Source organism: Oreochromis aureus, linkage group 23 (genome assembly GCF_013358895.1).
Source record: "Oreochromis aureus strain Israel breed Guangdong linkage group 23, ZZ_aureus, whole genome shotgun sequence".
In the NCBI taxonomy this organism is placed as follows: Eukaryota; Metazoa; Chordata; class Actinopteri; order Cichliformes; family Cichlidae; genus Oreochromis; species Oreochromis aureus.
This window is the reverse complement of record NC_052963.1, coordinates 44,263,409-44,279,585: the sequence shown is the minus strand read 5'-3', so window position 1 is coordinate 44,279,585 and position 16,177 is coordinate 44,263,409. Positions and strand designations below refer to the sequence as shown.

Below are 16,177 nucleotides of genomic sequence, written 5' to 3'. Positions count from 1 at the left end.
GAGTGAAGTGGTGTTAGTTACAGAACAAAGTACTTGATTGTACATCTGTTGCCCTCATATAATCTAATCTATTAGATAAAGTCATCTTATTTTGTTGAAGTGTGAGACAATGGCTGTCAGGGATACGAAAACAAGGACTATTATAATACGACATAATTTATCGGAAACACACAAAGAGAATTTTAAATCTCTTTTTTTCAAAATTTTAAATATTGAAATATCCAGCCGCAAGAAAAACTAAAAAGTGGGTGATCAAGTACTACTTTGTGGTCAGCAAGAGGAATAACACAAATACACTTACAAAGCTATCACAAAGGCTCTGTTTATGTTTTTAGCGAAGGGCAATTTGATCACGAATCTGATTGGCTGCTTAGAAGAGCCTACTCAAAGTAGGTGACAGCTCATTGGTTCTTTTCCAGCGGGGCGGTGATTTGTGTTGCTACATCACCAGCTTTCGTTGTTCGGCTGCAAACTGGAAAGTCCCCTTCAGACTGAGAGGTTCGTGTCAGGAAAACTGCTGTTAGCGTTGTAATTTGCAATGAGGGGTATTGAATTTTCCTTCCCTTCGATGCGTCAATAAACATACAATTCTAGCTGGCTGTTTCAGCTCTGAATTTATTTATTTTTAGCTAAGCGATTAGATCTTCCCTTTCGAATGCTAGCTGGTGTTAGCAGGCTAGCTCTTTGTGTGGCTAGCAGCTAGCCGAGCGATGTTTTGCTGTTGTTAAACTGAGCAGCCCTCCTGTCGTCTGGGAAGGAGAATCATCAGCTGTGTATGGAAAAAACGCCCCATCGACGCCTTTTTCTCCTCTCCCATTGTCTGTGAAAGTGACCCTTGAAATTAGTAAAGCGAAGACGACAGAGGGGAGAGTTTGATTGAAGAGGGAGGAGATGGGAAACTGTCTGAAATCTCCCACATCGGATGACATTTCTTTGCTACATGAGTCTCAGTCGGACCGGGCCAGCTACGGAGATGGTGCTGATCCCGATCAGGAGCCACCGCCCCCCTATCAGGTAACTTTCACCAACAGTTTCAGGGAAAATGACCTCGTAGATATGTTTTGTCATGACCAAAATTCATGAAATACCTGAAGCTTGGACAATGTCTGATAATGTGTGACAGGTTTGGGCCAAAAACGTCTGCCTTTATGCAGCTGAAGGCAAGATCAGCTGTTTACAGATCCAACATCACCCTTGGGCGGCAGAGCGACTCAGTGACCCTGCCCCTTCATAGCATTGACACTAATCCGCTTTGTTCTGTCCGATGGTCCTGCCTCTGTCCGTCAATTCCCTGAAGTCATATCTTGATTCAGGCTTCACTGATACAATTGCAGCACGGCTTGCTCATTCAGAAACACTGAACCAAATCATTTAGGCTCATGTAAGTCAGCACATAAATCTGTTATGGCCTGTGGTACACATTAACAGTGAACTTGAAACAGAGCCCAGTTCTCCATGTGTAGGAGAATTATGACTTGGTGACTTTCATAACTTTACTGCTTCTTTTGACTAATCTCCTTCAGGGCAGCAACTTTGTATGATGACCTTATTTCCTGAATTAGATCATCCACAAACAGACCAGGCCATGCTGTAACTGTAAATATGATGCACGGTGTTACTCATCTTTCCTTTGTAATTTCTCTATAATACAGACCAGTCAGTTCAATGTTAAGAGACAGCTGGTATGTGTTATGTAAGCCTTGGCAGACAGTTTGCTGTTACTAGGTTAAGCCGTGCCTTATCTGTAGATTTAAGATAAGGATTTTTCTAAAGCATGGGAAACTGAAGGCGACGTCAGGTCGGTACAGAAGGAGAGCTTGTGTTGTAGGACGCTACATAATGTAATGTTATATTCAGGCAAGCACGTTTTATTTTCATCACACCAGGGGTGAAAACCTAAAGAAGAGACTTCGCCAAGTTGTCCTAACATTTTAAAAAGAAAAATTAACATCAAGGGCTTTCTAGCTGGATCTTGAAAAGTAATGTTTTTGAATTTAATGTGAATATACAAGCATGAACACTGATTATTGGTGCGTTATTTGAAGATCTAATTGAGCTTCATCAGGAAATCTTTAGGCAAATTTAGTTTTTTTATAGATCTTCATATGAATTGGTAGAACTACAATGAATTTTGTACATTTGGTATTAAAAACAAAAGAGGTGATTGTACAAAATAACAAAGGAGTTTTTGCCCTTCAAAAATCCAAAGCACATTTGTCTAACAAGCTAAAGATCCCCGGTTTGTTTCTGGGAGAAGACGCTTTTCCCTTTTGGGGTTGCATGAAGAGCATCTGTTTCCCGCTGTGGCAAGTAGCTTCCTATCAGACCACCAGAATTGGGACATGGAAACTTGGCCCAAACGCATTCAGCCTCTCATTTAGAAGCTTTGTCATTTCTTAGACACTGTGTCCGAGTCGGTCAATATTATATTTGGACAGGCTGAGTATTTTTCCCCTGTTCATGTCCTTGTGTGAGCTCTGTCCAGCGTACACCAGTGTGTAATTAGGTCAGAGCAGTCAGCTGTGTTATCATAGATGATGAATGGTGTAATAAACCACACAATCTTTGCTGGGGGCCCTCTGGAAGAGCTCTCACTAAGCTTTCAGTGTTGTTAAGCAAGCCTGCGTGTAGTGTGTTTATACTGGCAGAGTTTCTCAAGAGGGTTAACTAACTAGTTAAAGCCTCCTTATAAAGAACTCTTTCAGAACTGCCAGCTTCTCCCTGGTGACCACAGTAATCAGCACCTTCACCACACATTTTTTTTGTTTGACATCAACACGCTTTGGGAATTTGTGGTGGAACGGGTATTAAATTCTCCCAAATGCTCCATTTAAAATTTAATTTGGTGCATTTGTGAAAGCTTTCACATGCTGCTGACTGCAAATGTGTACTCTGGATACTGCCTGGAGGTCTGTCCTCCATACAGAGGGTGAGATTTGCAAGTCATGGTGCAAAACTTGATGCTGGCAGTGGCAACAGTGAAATCCAAAACAAGGACAATATGAGCTATAGCTGTGCTTATGCTACAAAATGAATCAGAAAGGGAAGCTTTTGTGTAGTTGTCAAATAAGCATTGACAAGGATTTATTTAATCAATGAAAAGCAATCTGTCACACTGGAACTGTTGTTGACGGCTCTAATGTAATTAAATGTTGAATTGTGTTGCCTTTTATCATTTTTATATGTGGGCCATACTCGAGACATAAAAATCTAATCAGCACACTTTGGTTAGGATGCCCACTGAAGCACTTAAATTGAAAAACAGGAAATGATTGATTGTCTCTAATTTAAGAATTGTTAACACTTCATTTCTGTCTTAAAATGATACTTGTAGCCACTGCAGAGTACTAAAGTAATAAATAGTACACTCCACTAACTGTAGCTTAAGTTATACCCAGCCTGAGTAAATATTTGTTAATTAATGTTTACATAAGGTTTTAGCCAACCTGAAAAATGTAAATAGTGTCTAAGCACATCTGTAATGAATATAACATCTTATAAGTGCACACCACTCTTCAGATGTTTCCCCATCGATTCGGCCGACATTCACACTTCACATAGATGTTATAGATAACCATGAAATGATTAAGATACCGTTATAATCCTTTTTCAAGGAATGTCATTGTTTTTGTTTTTGTGTTTACTTTTTACTCCGATTCCTGTCTCTCAAGTTACCTCTGGGGTATAATTTTGTGTCTAATTTTTGCAACATCCTTGTAAAGAGGAATGAGGGATTCATTTTTATAATTGTTATATTACACATACAGATGGATATAAGCTGATGGACCCCCAAAAAAAAACAAAAAAACAAAAAAAACAAAAAACAAATGCCTTTAGTAAGGTGTTGACCCACCACATGTCACAAGAACAAATTCCCTCTACTTTAGCAATTTCACAAGTCCCTAGAGCTCTGTTGGTGGGACGTAACGCATTACCTTTAAATTACTTTCCAAAAACATTGTCACTTGTACTTGACCTTTGTCAGGTGACTCAGTTAGATTTTGTTTGCAAGTTTTGATCCAAAACATGCTCAGTCATTTAGTGTTTGTATATAAAATTATAGTTAGAAATCCAGGGATCCGGTGATCGTTGTTAGCAAGCATTTGGCAATAGCGGGGAGGAAGAACTTCAATTTAACATGAAGAGGCTGATGGCTGAGCCAGGCTCATGGAGGGGCAGACATGTGCCACGATTGGTTGGGAGGTGAGGGGAAGAGTGCTATTGGATGCACTAATCAGTGTTTATTTACAGCTGCAAGAAGGGTGTAGAATATGACACCCACATACAGGCCAAATCTCACCAGTCCCTGCTTCTCCACAGACACTCAGGCCACAGGTGAAAAATAAAAGACTTTTGTCCTGCATTACATCCAACTGTAAATATTTTTGAACAGCGCTAAGTGATGGAAGGCTTACACTGTGGTGTATCAGTATCTCGCCTCTGCTTTTCATAGGTGATGTGGTTTTGTTGTCTTGATCAGGTGGTTGCCTCCAGCTAGCAGGGGAGCTGGTTCACTGCCGAGTGTGGCCGGAATGAGAGTTAACACCTCCAAGTCTAAGTCCATGGTTCTCGGATAGAAAAGGCTGGAGTCTCCACTTTGGGTCAGGGACAAGTCGCTGCCCTAAGTGGAGGAGTTTAAGTATTTTGGGGTTTTGTTCTCGAGTGACAGGAATGGGGGATTGACGGATTGGGGTTGCATATGCAGTGATGTGGATGTGGTATCGGTCCATTGTGATGAAGAGAGCTGGACATAAAAGCAAAGCAGTTGAACTACATCCCTATCCTCACCTATGGTCACAAGCAAGGTAGTGATCGGAAGAATGAGGTTGAGGATACAAGCGGCGAAAATGAGCTTTCTAGGAAGAGTGGCTGCCCTCGAATTAGGGTGAAGACTTCAGTCATTTGTGAAGCTCTTGGAGTGGAGCCAGTTGAGGTGTTTCTGGTATCTGGCTAGGATGCCTCCTGGGTGAGGTGTTCCAGGCATTTCCTTCTGGGAGGAGGCCTCAGGTTGAACCCAGGACATGCTACAGAAATTGTGTCTCTTGGGTGTCTTAAGAATGTCCCGGTGCTCCCCCGGGTGAGCTGTAGGAGGTGGTTGGAGAGAGGGAGGTCTGGATTTCTTTGCCTAGGCTGCTGCCCCTGTGACCTGACTCTGGATGAGTGGCAGAAAATGGATGGATGCATTTGCTTGCCCTCCTCCTTCCCCTGTGAGTTTCTTCTTCTCTGCAAGTCCTGTATACTTCCCTCATTCTTTCAAATGCCACCAGAAATAGTTATGAAGTAGTGACGCACTAGAGTCAAATTGTTTGGAGCAGCAAAAGGATACGTTAACGTATAAATTGTTCCACACCCATTTAAATTCCTTATGTTTGCCATATTTTAGATTGTTTAGGATAAGGAAATACTCCTAGTATAATATTATTTTAAAAGGCCAAATATAAGAATTTGCACTCTCTGCTGTCACTGGCTATAGATGGGCGATGGATGGATTTAGAAAGCTAAGTAGGTGACATCAGTCCTGTGAGCCGGCCACTTAGCCTAGCATACCATTAAAATTCTTGTCAAAACAAAACGAGTCATTGTGTGTTTGCGTCAGTTGTTTTTATAAACTGGGGAACAATGGAAAGGGAGGTCCAGTTCAGTGTGTGGTCTTAATATTGGGCTGTAGCTGTAAGCTTATGCCTGCGTATTTGTGTGCAGACAGGCATATTGCAGACAGTGTGTGTGTGTTGAGTGTGGTGATTTGGACAGCAGCTGGCGAGACAGGAGCTGACTCATCTCGGTGGGACTGGAGCACAGGAGATAAGGCACCCCTGTGTGTTTTAGAGGAGGGGGGGGGGGTTGTGCACTCTCGGCTCCCTGATATTGCTGTAACACCAGAGTGTCCTGATAGAAGCAGTGACAAGTGTTTTTATTGATCACATTTAGTCTGGCCTATATCCTACTTTCAGCTTGTTTCATAGCTAAATCTTATTGGCTGAGACAATTTGCAGGCTTTGAAATTTTCACCCTTTGTTGTTGCAGGTATGACAAATTTCAGTATCTTTGTATAAAATGATGTCAATGATAATGATAATGTCAAATAAGAAATGAAAACTGAAAGGTATTTTTCTGAATGATTTTGGGACATGTAGTAGAATATTTTATATTTATTTATTTATTTTTGAAAGTATATTGTAATGTCCCAGACTACATTCACGAACATGCTAAGAAAAGTGTGCAGGTGTTGCAGTCGAGGAAGACGGGGAAAATTGTGTAACTTCTTCATTGTCTCCAGATAATGGTAATGTGCTGGACAGATGAGCTAAACTTTAGGTCCTCGGGCTTAATCAAAGGTAAGGGTTAGATTACTTCATTCTTACATGATGTTGATCTTTAGCCTTGTAAGGAAGGCGGCAATAAACCCACTGGAGGAGCTACTGATTACCTATCGTTTTGTCCTAATATGATAACAGAAACACGGGGGGGGGCGTGGAGAGAACAGTGCTGACAAGCGGGTTATTGTACTGCAGGTCAGTGACATAGACGTGGGCTTTGCCTCCAACACAGAGCTTATCACAGAGCCCTGACTCAGCTACAAGTAAATTCTTTTGTTCTCTTCACTACTTCATCCAAAAGTTTAGTTCTCATTTTCCTCTGACTGAAAACTGAGAGCCGAGCTACAAGTGATGATCAGATGGCTCAGGGGGGTTTGATTAGTATATTACAGAGGTATAACTAATGTTCATACAGGACTTTAAATTGTGGTACAAACTGTGTGTTTAAAGATGGGTGTCGCCAACATGACATCACCCATTAGTTTGTGAAGCCTCAAGCTGAGTATTTTTGCCTTGAATGTGTTTGTCTTTGGAAACCAGACGTATCAAGCTGACTGGGGCAGTTTTTGCTGAGAAACTGCTTTTTGTCCCTTTTGACACTAATGGGGACACAATTAATATGAATTAACATCCAGTTGTGTTCATTAATTTTTGATTCTTGTATTCAGCCAGAGTCATTACCCCAGTTAGCCATTAGAAAGATTTAAGGCACGTCTGCTTTTTTTTTTGGTTTTTTTTAATTGGCTAATGCAGCTCTAGGTCTGCAGGTGTATAGCGGCTAGTTAAAATGGTAATGAAGGGTGTTTGTTTTAGTTTACTTAATTTTCTCCCCTTCATATTGGCACTTCTTTTTTGATCTCATATGTTTGGGCTTTTCTTTTTCTTTTTTGGGATGTGTTTAATGTTAGTTATAATACCCTTGGCCAGCATCGTTGGATCAACTTCCTGCTTTGATGAGGTAATTTACCGCTGTCGGCACACTTTGAGTCTTGTCCTGTTATCGCACCACAAAACACATCCTGTGATGCTAAAGCGCATCATTCGGCCCCCGTTATTGTTCTTGCTGCCGGTGTGCATGCTGCCCTGCGTTGTGTGCAGGTCTCGTCCAGAGATTTTGTTACTTTGCAGGGCACAGAAGGAGAGCTAAGATTTCAGAGACTGCAAACGCTTCATGTTTCAGGTGTTGCTTCCCTTAGAGTTTGTACTGACAAATTTGGGATGCAAATAACTCCTGTAAAGACTTTTTTTTTAAATGTAGGCAGCCCCCCCCCCCCAGCTGATTGCTTTTCAGTGATGGAAACCTTCCACTTATTGTGTGCATCTGCTTCCCCTACTTCCTACCATCACCTCGATTCCCGCTCACCATTAGCAGCCTGAGCCTGGCAGGCTGACAGTCGCTGCTGTAGCTGCTGTGTGCTTGGCTCAGCAACCTACAGCATGCTTGGCAGAGAGAACCAAGGTCCGCCTCCCCCTCATTAGTTCCCCTTTCACCCTTTTGGTACCACTGAGGTCACTTAATAAACAGTTGTCAGCCCAGCTGACATACCATGTATTAAATGGGAGAGGCATATGACAACAATTACACTGCTGACCATTGCACAGTTGAGGGCCCTAAACACACACAGTGCAGCTGCTATCCCCCCAAGAGGCCCCGTCTGCAGCTTTTATTATCGCTGCCTGGCTTTTAGAATTGGCAAAAAAAAAAATGTCTGTTAGAGGAGGAACAGACAGCCTCGACTGCTAAAATTATGCTGACTCATGGGTTAAATGTTGCGGTGCTAAGAGACTGAGAGGCTAGCTAGCATCTGCGTTTGTCCCATTAAAACTCTTCAGCTTTAAAAGATAGCATTTCAAATTAAAAAGTAGACTGCTTTTGTGTTTCTGTGTGTTTAAAAAAAACAATCTCGCCCCTGAAGGTACATTTACAATACCTTTGACACTTCTTTGACTTCTTACAGAGGGCTCCAGGCATCATCTGCTTAATCGAATATGTTGCTGTCACCTTTGGTTGTTATCCACTTTCCAGCTGTGATTTAATTGGGTGGACTACATATGAAAAGAAATAGACAGCACAGTGGGTAATGTCATTGGAAATGTACGTTTTAACAAAGTCAGCGTCTTGCACTAAAGAAAGGATTAGTGTGAAGAACTAAACTGTGCAACCTGTAGAAACCACAGCTTTGTATGATACCAGTCTTGCTTTGTTTAATTCACATTGTGACGGAAAGAAACTGCACTACCCACTATCCTGAATTTAAACAGTGATATTCCTGATTGGTGGAGATCGCTGTTACCATGGAAATGTTTGGCGAGCGCGAAACTTCAGAAACTGGTAGAGCGGTGATTGTGGTCAGGAACAACCACTGTACAGTCCTGATAACTAAGCTATCATTTACATACACACACAACATGAACTACAAAATCTCTTTCTGGTCTGTTTTTATACAACACTGCAATAATTTGTTTTGTTTTATTTTTTTAATCCTGAACAATTTTTGTTATGACCATGATTTGCTTTGTGGCTGGTTGGCTTGGTTTAAAGCTTGAAAGTCTTCATATAAATATTTTCTGAAATATCGTGTTGTCAGGATAAACTCAGAACTGAGTAAGAAGGCTGCACGGTTATGCCGCGTTTCAGATGCCTCAGAATTCAGGAGTGTCGTCACTCTGAACTTGGCGCATTCAGTGCCACCATCTTGGCTCGCTAACTCGGGGTATGTTGGTCTGCTCCGAGCTTCTAATGGTGATTTTATGGTACTGTGGTTGTGTCCGTTTGTGGAGGTATTCAGGTATGCTGAGGGGTTTTCAACCTACACAAACGTGATTGTGTGCAGCATGTAGTTTGATGTGAATGACGCTGGAACAGGAAATGAAGTAACACCACTGTCAGAAAATAACCGTATTATATTACACTGTAAGGATAGTCAGAATACAGTGTACGCTTTGGTGTGACGATATTGTGCCTCTCATGTTTGCTTTGACTCTTTAATACTGAAACCCGCTCACTTTGACTTGCTGTTACTTTGATGACACATTAATCTTTCACTTATGTGGTTTTCCAGGCCAGTGTTTAAAAAAACCAAAGAAAAGAAAAGAAACTCATCCCAGACATAATGAAAGACTTCTCATTTCACACTTCTCTTGACTGAGACTGCTTTCATGTTAGAGTGAAAATTATTGAGCTAGAAATATGAGCTGCTTTAAATTGGCATTAAAAAAAATTGTATTAATGCTCAAAGCCCAAATGGATTTGTTTCCTCCTGGGATCCTTATTTGTTAGGCAAACGTGTAAACCGCTGCATCAGTTAGAAATACTGTTAAATAAATAAAGTTACTTTTAATGACGTGAACTAGAACAACAATGAGATTTCCCATCACAGCATGTTGGTATCGGCTGCAGTGGCTTATGGGTGTGGGGAAACACTACCATCTACTGCCTGAAATCATTAGCTTACAGCATGTCTAGACATCCAGGCCTAATAAACTGCTTTAGATACTGACAATGGATATTGTGAGGATGGGAGTCTTATTTTGGGCCGGCTTCTCGACAGTGACAGTTATATATTAGAGGAGTTTGTTGGATAATGAGATTGTTGCACTCGAGTACTTTGATTTTGTAGAGGACTAAAGTGAACCAACCGTCTGCTCGTTAAGCTGAGGGATTTTATGTGATAAGCCTCATCAGTGTTGCGCTGGCAGAGTTTATTTTTATGTCCCGGCTCCCATAATAGGTTTGTGCCATAATCAGGAGTTTTTCTTCTTTCCTTTTTGAAAGTGAAAAGACCCAAATCTTCCTTTGTTAAAGTAAATCCAACACAAATATAGCCTGCTGAGAGATTCGGTGACGATATCCTCTCAAACAATACTTTTCTTTTTTAAAGGCCAACCGACTTTGAGGTGTATTTTTCAGAAGTTTGCACTTAATGTTTCTCATAAATTCTTCCCCTGCCACAGCTTTCATGTGACAGATTTTGTAAAGTAGACTTGCTCAACAGTTGTTAAGTCTTTTTCTGTCTCTTTTCTTTCTGCAGGAGCAAATCCATGTGCCTGTCTACCATCCAACGCCCAGTCAAACCCGACTGGTCACTCAGCTGACCGAAGAGGAGCAGATCCGAATCGCTCAACGCATCGGGCTTATCCAGCACCTCCCAAAGGGCGTGTATGACCCGGGAAGGGATGGATCCGAGAAGAAGATCAGAGAGTGGGTAGAAGCTCTGAGTGGGCAAATACAAACACTGCTTCACTGCAGAATTCTGTGATTTAAGAGTTACATACATTTCAAACAGGAGTTTATTCACAGAATTGCTGCTTGTTTTTCCACACAGCTTCATGTTGGCACATTCCAGTAAAATTTACAGTATAATAAATTCTTGTGATTAGCATGAAAACATTGCTTTGATACAGAGATGTGTAGTTATAGTACAGCAGAAACCTTGATATTTTTGGGGGGAGTCGCCCACTTTGATTTTAGGTGGGATGGATAAGTAAAACTCTCCTTTCTGTCTGTGCAAAGGAGTTTGTTTTGGGGTTTGTTTGTTTTTTTGGCCATTTTTCCTTCCAAATTACAGGAGCGCTGAGAGAGAGCGAGGGGAAGTCATGCAGCGACTGGTTGTGGGTTGGACTCACATCTGGCCACTGCACTCCAGCTGTGTGGCATGTGGTCGCCTTAGTTAAAGTGGCGCCCAGTGTAAAGAAGTTTTACTACACATTTAAATATCTTAATATGATAACTGCAGTTTCAACAGTATGTCTCAGTTTTTCTACATGATAAAGAAATGCTGCTATAGTAAACTAAAGAAGTCTGTCAGCATGAGCATTTGGGCTTAAATTGTAAGAATACATGTGTAAAATGACAGAACGCGCTCTCATTGCCCAGACTGTCCTGTAATTATTATCAGGGGCAGTTCTAGTTTCAAACGTTTAGAGGGGCTCAGCTGCCAATCATAATGTCAGCAGCACCTTGTAATTAATATTAATGCAATGTGCTGTTTGCAGCTGTAATCGGCCCTTTTGACATTTGCAAACCTCAATTCAGTTGGATAAACATTACAGTGTTCCCTTCAAAAGCAACGCAATTACTGTATTTTTCGGACTATAAGGCGCACTGGGATTTTAAGTGCGCCTAGGTCTGAAAAATACTGTAATTGGATGACCGATTGTAGTGTCTAACAATATACACTAGAATAAGTCCTCTCTCTCCATCCTCCTCACTTGAATAGAAACTAGAAAATGACAAAGATATAATTATAATTATTATAAGAGCAATCGACAACAGTACAGCACACTTAGTTATCTAAAATGAATGAATGAATCAGTGAATGTCAGTAAAACAGAAGCTGCAGCTTTATCATTTTTGGTGAATTTGATCACGTCCACTCTTAACTGTTTCTTTTTGCTCTCCCTCTCTGTCCTCCTCTCAGTCTTTGTGCCGTCACCCAAAAGTTAAATGTTAAAGTGAATAAAAGACATAAACTGATCATTATCAGGTCATAGCAATATTCAAACTGAATGCAGGCTGCTGCGGGACATAGACAGGTCGACATTTTGACTTGCGGTCACCTGGATCTGGAGCTGTACTGTAAACAAACACTGAAGCCCAATTCGATCATAATAGGAATAGAAATTTTTAACAAGCTAAAATAATAAAGCGCATCAGCTCCTTGGCAGGCAACTCGCGATATACCGTCAAATTAGTGGATCAGAATGATTTGGGCTACGTTAGCTAATGTTTTTGACTCTATTTCAAGAACAAAATAAAAATAAACAGCCACTTTAAGTCACAGCAATGTGACAGTTTGAACTTTTGCTGTATTTCAGTTAAAGTTTACTGTAAATCTGCGTCACTGATTTGTGTCATGAAATTATCTCTTCATCTTCTTTCTGCTGCAGCAACAAAGGTTTGATTTTAGGTGATTAATGACAAACAAGACTGCTGAAGCAGCAGCGCCTCTGTGTGAGCCCACTGTGACATCAACAATACTGGACATAAAACCTGTTTTCATTCTGTTCTGTACTGTTGTCAATAACAAGTTAGAGAAATGGGTCTAACTTGCCTGTGATTATTATAAAATACAGAAAATGACTTACCGGTATTCTTAATTGTGGACCCTCTGTAAAAACAGACTTCTACAAAACAGTGGGGAAAATCACTTTTTTCCCATTTTTTATAATTGTAATAATGAAATTGTTTCTGTTACTTAATTACTTTGTAGGAGATTAATCATGGGCGAGGTCTTTATTACCGTATTTTCTGCACTATAAGACGCACTTAAAATCCTTTAATTTTCTCAAAAATCGACAGTGCGCCTTATGTATGAATTCTGATTGTGCTTACTGACCTCGAACCGTTTTTGTGGTACACGGCGCTCAAAAATCTGTCAAATTTTAGTACGACTTCGGTAAGCTACGAAGCCGCACGGCTGCCGTAGTCAGGAGCCTCGCGGAGTAATCTGGGTCCTAAACTCCGTCACTTCAGGTCCCAAAGTTAAACGAACACTGCGGCATCACTGAGAGTTAAAAACTGTCTAAATTCTTTCATCTTTAATAAAATCATCAGTGTTGCTGCTTTACCAGGTGTAACAATTAAGTTTAACATTCAGGCATCCATGAAAACAGAATTGATTGTATTTAACGGAGTTAGAAGTTAGCAGGAAGTTAGCTCGCTAGCTTCCACCTAAGCATGATATAGCATGCTCTGACTGAGAGATTCCTGAAAGAATTCAAACGTACAGCTCTGCTATCACTTCCAACATAAATGAAGGCAGGAAACTAAACAGCAGTGACGTTTGTAGGGTTACTGAAGTTGGACTAGCTGCTATATAATGATGTGCTACGTGATCGCTAGCTACACAGCTATGTTAGCATAACATAAACAGTGAAGCTGGAGGATGAACGCTAACTTTTTTCCACTCGATAAAAGTTAACGTGAGGGTTCCTGATGGTTAGAGACAAATGCAATCGCATGGCAGGATGCTGTAAACGGACCAAACTTCAGTCAGGAGAACAACTGAGATAATCCATCCACAACACGAGGTTAGTCATTAATATATTGCAACAACATGGGAATAGAGCAGCTGCCAGAGAATTCCGCATTAATGAATCAATGATACAGAAGTGGAGGAAGCAAGAAGAATGAGTTGAGTAAAGTTGACTTATCTGATTTTGTTTCACGCCTTATGGTCCGAAAAATGCGGTAATAAGGAAATCGGTTAAACCTACGTATGTACGGTTAAAAGTCCAAAGTTAATGCCCTCCTTTACATTTTGCAAACATATCCAGTGAGCTACATTGGAGTCTTTACTGGGCCAGATCTGGCCCTAAGACCTTGTATTTGAAACTCATGGTTTAAGTGCAGTGATAACTATATTAGTGTTTTGGAGGCGCTCTCACTGCATGTTTATGTAAGGTGGCAGACATTAATTTTTTTAGATCAAACGTTTAGAATTATATAATTATTTTTCATCTGAAAAATGTCATATTATTTATTCTGCATTTTATTTTATTCCAAATTCCATTCCAGGGACGTGCCTTTAAATTGAGAAATAATCCATTATCATAGTTGAAGGTCTGCCTGTGTATTTTTGTTTTTTACTTGTTTTGTTGTTTCCTGTGTAGTTCTGCTGTTCAACCAATGACTAGTGTGTTTTTAATAGGAGAAATTTTGTTCACCACTGCAGGTGTGTCATCTGTATGATGGACTTTGTCTACGGAGACCCGATCCGGTTCCTGCCCTGCATGCACATCTACCACATGGACTGTATCGATGACTGGCTGATGAGATCCTTCACCTGCCCCTCGTGCATGGAGCCTGTGGATGCTGCACTGCTTTCCTCCTACGAGACCAACTGACACAAAACCCTTTTGGACTAAACTGGACATGCACAAACACATGTATACCCTGACACATACACGGACATGAATTATGCATAAAAATGAAAATACACACAAGACTTCCATCTTTGCTGTATCCTGGATTAGTAAGATGGCGATTATAAAAGCAGTGATTATGTTAAAGATGTACAATGAATTCTGTGTGGGTGTGCGTAAGTGTTTGTCTATTTGTGTGTGCACAATTTCCTCAGTTGGCCTGCTGGACAGGATTACATCTGGGAAAGGACTGGAAGAATGAAGGGTTTTTTGTGGTATGGACAAGCAGGAAGAAGCTGCACTGAGGAAAGACGACAGAGAGGGTGGTGGAATGCACAGGGGTGTTGTAACAGGACATCGAAGGCAATGGATGGTGGATTCGTCGTCGTTACGGTTCAAAAACTTTATCAAGGTTTGGTTTTAAATTTGCGATACACGCACCTTCTTCCTCAACTTTAGGCGCCATGATTGGAATAAGCCTGAGAGAGACTGCAGGACTGCTCACACCTGATTACTGTAACGCCACGCTGCAGGACGGAGGAGAGAGGACTTCCGAATCCTTCAGAGATGCTGCCAGATGCCTCTCTCAGTCAAAACTGCTGCAAAAGAACTTTTGCAGAAGCAGATATGTGATTTTAAAAGACTGCCAGAGATGGACATCAGACTTTAGACTGCTAACTTATGATTTATTCTGCACACATACCAGAGGCCTGTTCTCAGACGGGCCTCGGGTCGTCTCTGTACAGACGTTTCCTGAGAAAAGTGAGATCAGTTGCTCGGTGGATTCACTGTCCGGTGACTTTGTGAAATCTGTTTGTTTTGTCAGTCAGCATAAGGGCTCTGTTAACCAGTGTTTACCACCAACACAGACATGACTAAAGGAAGTGCAGTGTGTGCTGATGTAATGGGCTGTGGTTTTGCTGTTAAGGTCTTGACTTCTTATTCAATGAGATGTCACATTATTGGCCAAAGCACAAGTAGACCAGTTAACAAACCATAAATACACACTAGATATTTGCACTTCCTAATCAGACCAGAGACAAGAGGACCACATGCAGTTGTAATTATGTGAATGTAAAGTATCTGATTTGCTTTATGTGCATCCTCATTACCACTGCAGTGATTTGTAATGAAAGCCACTGTCTCTGTGGAGCGGGAGCAGAGTACTTAATTTATTACAGACATTAACCAAACTACTGAATTAATTCCAAGGATTGTGTCCCTGTTCTTTGTGCTGAAGACAAAATTAAAACATAAACAAGGTTGGGCTTTTTTAATGTGCTTGGAAAATCAACTTCCTGTCCTGAAAGAGTGTGATGTGGTCATAATGATGGAGTATACGGTTATGTTTGGTTTCAGTTTAGAAATGTTCGGTTTCTATGCATTTGTATTCTCATTTTCTTGGCATCGAGTTGAGTCCTCTGTACAGGATTTCTTTGCCACATTATAAAATGTCCATTGCCCAAGTCACCAGGTTTACAATAAAAGCACAAAGAAATACAACATTTTCTTTGATAGTGTCCTTTCCCAGCTAACGTTAGCATGTGAGTGAGTCTGTAAATGTAAATCCTGCAGAAAATGGTCAATATTTAAGCTCCCCTTGCATACAGATCTCTGTGATCTGTGAACGCTTTTCAAGGCCCTTTGTGTTTTGCAAAGTTTGGTTGGTGGGCAGGTCGGTGGCAGTCAGTACCTTAGTTTTTGCACAGTACTCTCATGTACTTAACTCTTTATGTTGTAAATTGTCCATCATTAAGGTGGGACTCCATGGCCTTAGGTTACACATAAGTGAGGGGTTGATATCTGTTGCCAAAATGTGAGCACAGGCGGTAATAGGCAGACTGCTTAGACTGGAAATGCTGCTGCTGAGCTGTCACATGTCATGTAATGAACTCTACAGGAGGTGTATCAGAAAATGTCCCAGTACATTGTCACAAACTAATAAATGAACTGTGTGTGTATCGTGGTTCTTTGGTTTCCTCCTGGCTCTTAAG

The 16,177-nt window shown here is 41.0% G+C and overlaps 1 protein-coding gene across 1 annotated transcript; it reads left to right on the top strand.

Moving 5' to 3' along the window:
- The first annotated feature begins 56 nt into the window (after positions 1–56).
- rnf11b (ring finger protein 11b) lies at positions 57–16,149 on the top strand. Its single transcript, XM_031743416.2, has 3 exons — positions 57–1,014; positions 10,349–10,518; positions 13,994–16,149. The coding sequence occupies exons 1-3, from the start codon at positions 892–894 to the stop codon at positions 14,163–14,165; spliced, it is 465 nt and encodes a 154-aa protein (XP_031599276.1). The 5' UTR covers positions 57–891; the 3' UTR covers positions 14,166–16,149.
- The last annotated feature ends 28 nt before the right edge of the window (positions 16,150–16,177 follow it).